The sequence below is a fragment of the Penaeus monodon genome, chromosome 31, assembly GCF_015228065.2.
Source record: "Penaeus monodon isolate SGIC_2016 chromosome 31, NSTDA_Pmon_1, whole genome shotgun sequence".
Taxonomy (NCBI): domain Eukaryota; kingdom Metazoa; phylum Arthropoda; class Malacostraca; order Decapoda; family Penaeidae; genus Penaeus; species Penaeus monodon.
The window spans coordinates 18,638,530-18,639,057 of NC_051416.1; the positions used below are offsets into that span (position 1 = coordinate 18,638,530).

The 528-nt window shown below is 44.7% G+C and overlaps 1 protein-coding gene across 1 annotated transcript in view; it reads left to right on the forward strand.

The window, feature by feature from the left end:
• The window catches only part of LOC119593060 (BTB/POZ domain-containing protein 9-like), a 12,419-nt gene extending 11,891 nt beyond the window's left edge, over positions 1–528 (forward strand). Inside the window, exon 11 of the mRNA XM_037941965.1 lies at positions 33–528. Within this exon, the coding sequence (XP_037797893.1) occupies positions 33–413 (381 nt within the window). The 3' untranslated portion in view covers positions 414–528. The remainder of the gene's footprint in view (positions 1–32) is intronic.

The following is a 528-nucleotide window of genomic DNA, read 5'->3' on the forward strand; positions in this document are numbered from 1 at the left end:
GAGTACTAAACTGACTTCATAATCATCCATAGGTGTTCCACTGTGTGCACTTTGAGACCCCTGCTCAAGTTGGATCTGAGAACCGTCCTAGAATACGAGGAGTTGACCATGCAGTTGCTCCAATTAGGCCACATCATGGAGAGGAATCGGGAGGTGATGCAGCTGCACCAGATGGACACAACATGGGAATGGAGCGTGCAGGTAGTATAAATGTGCCAGAAGGGGCAGGTGAAGGATTAGGTGCAGGTCGTGTTAGGGAAAGATCTGCCTCTAGTTCAAGAGCAGAACCAGTGGAGGGATCAGTAGATCAAGTGGAAGAAAATGGCTTGAATGCTGAAGGAGCAGGAGGCCTAGATGTGGCAAACCCAGTTGAAGCTCACCAAGATGTGGGGACAGACGATGAAGATAAATAGTCATCAATATTTCGTATAGCTTTTAATTGTGGCTTGCAAATATCCTTGAATCTAGAAAATCTTCAGAAGAGAATATTCACTTGGAATAGTTAATTGTGAATTAATGAAGATGGAG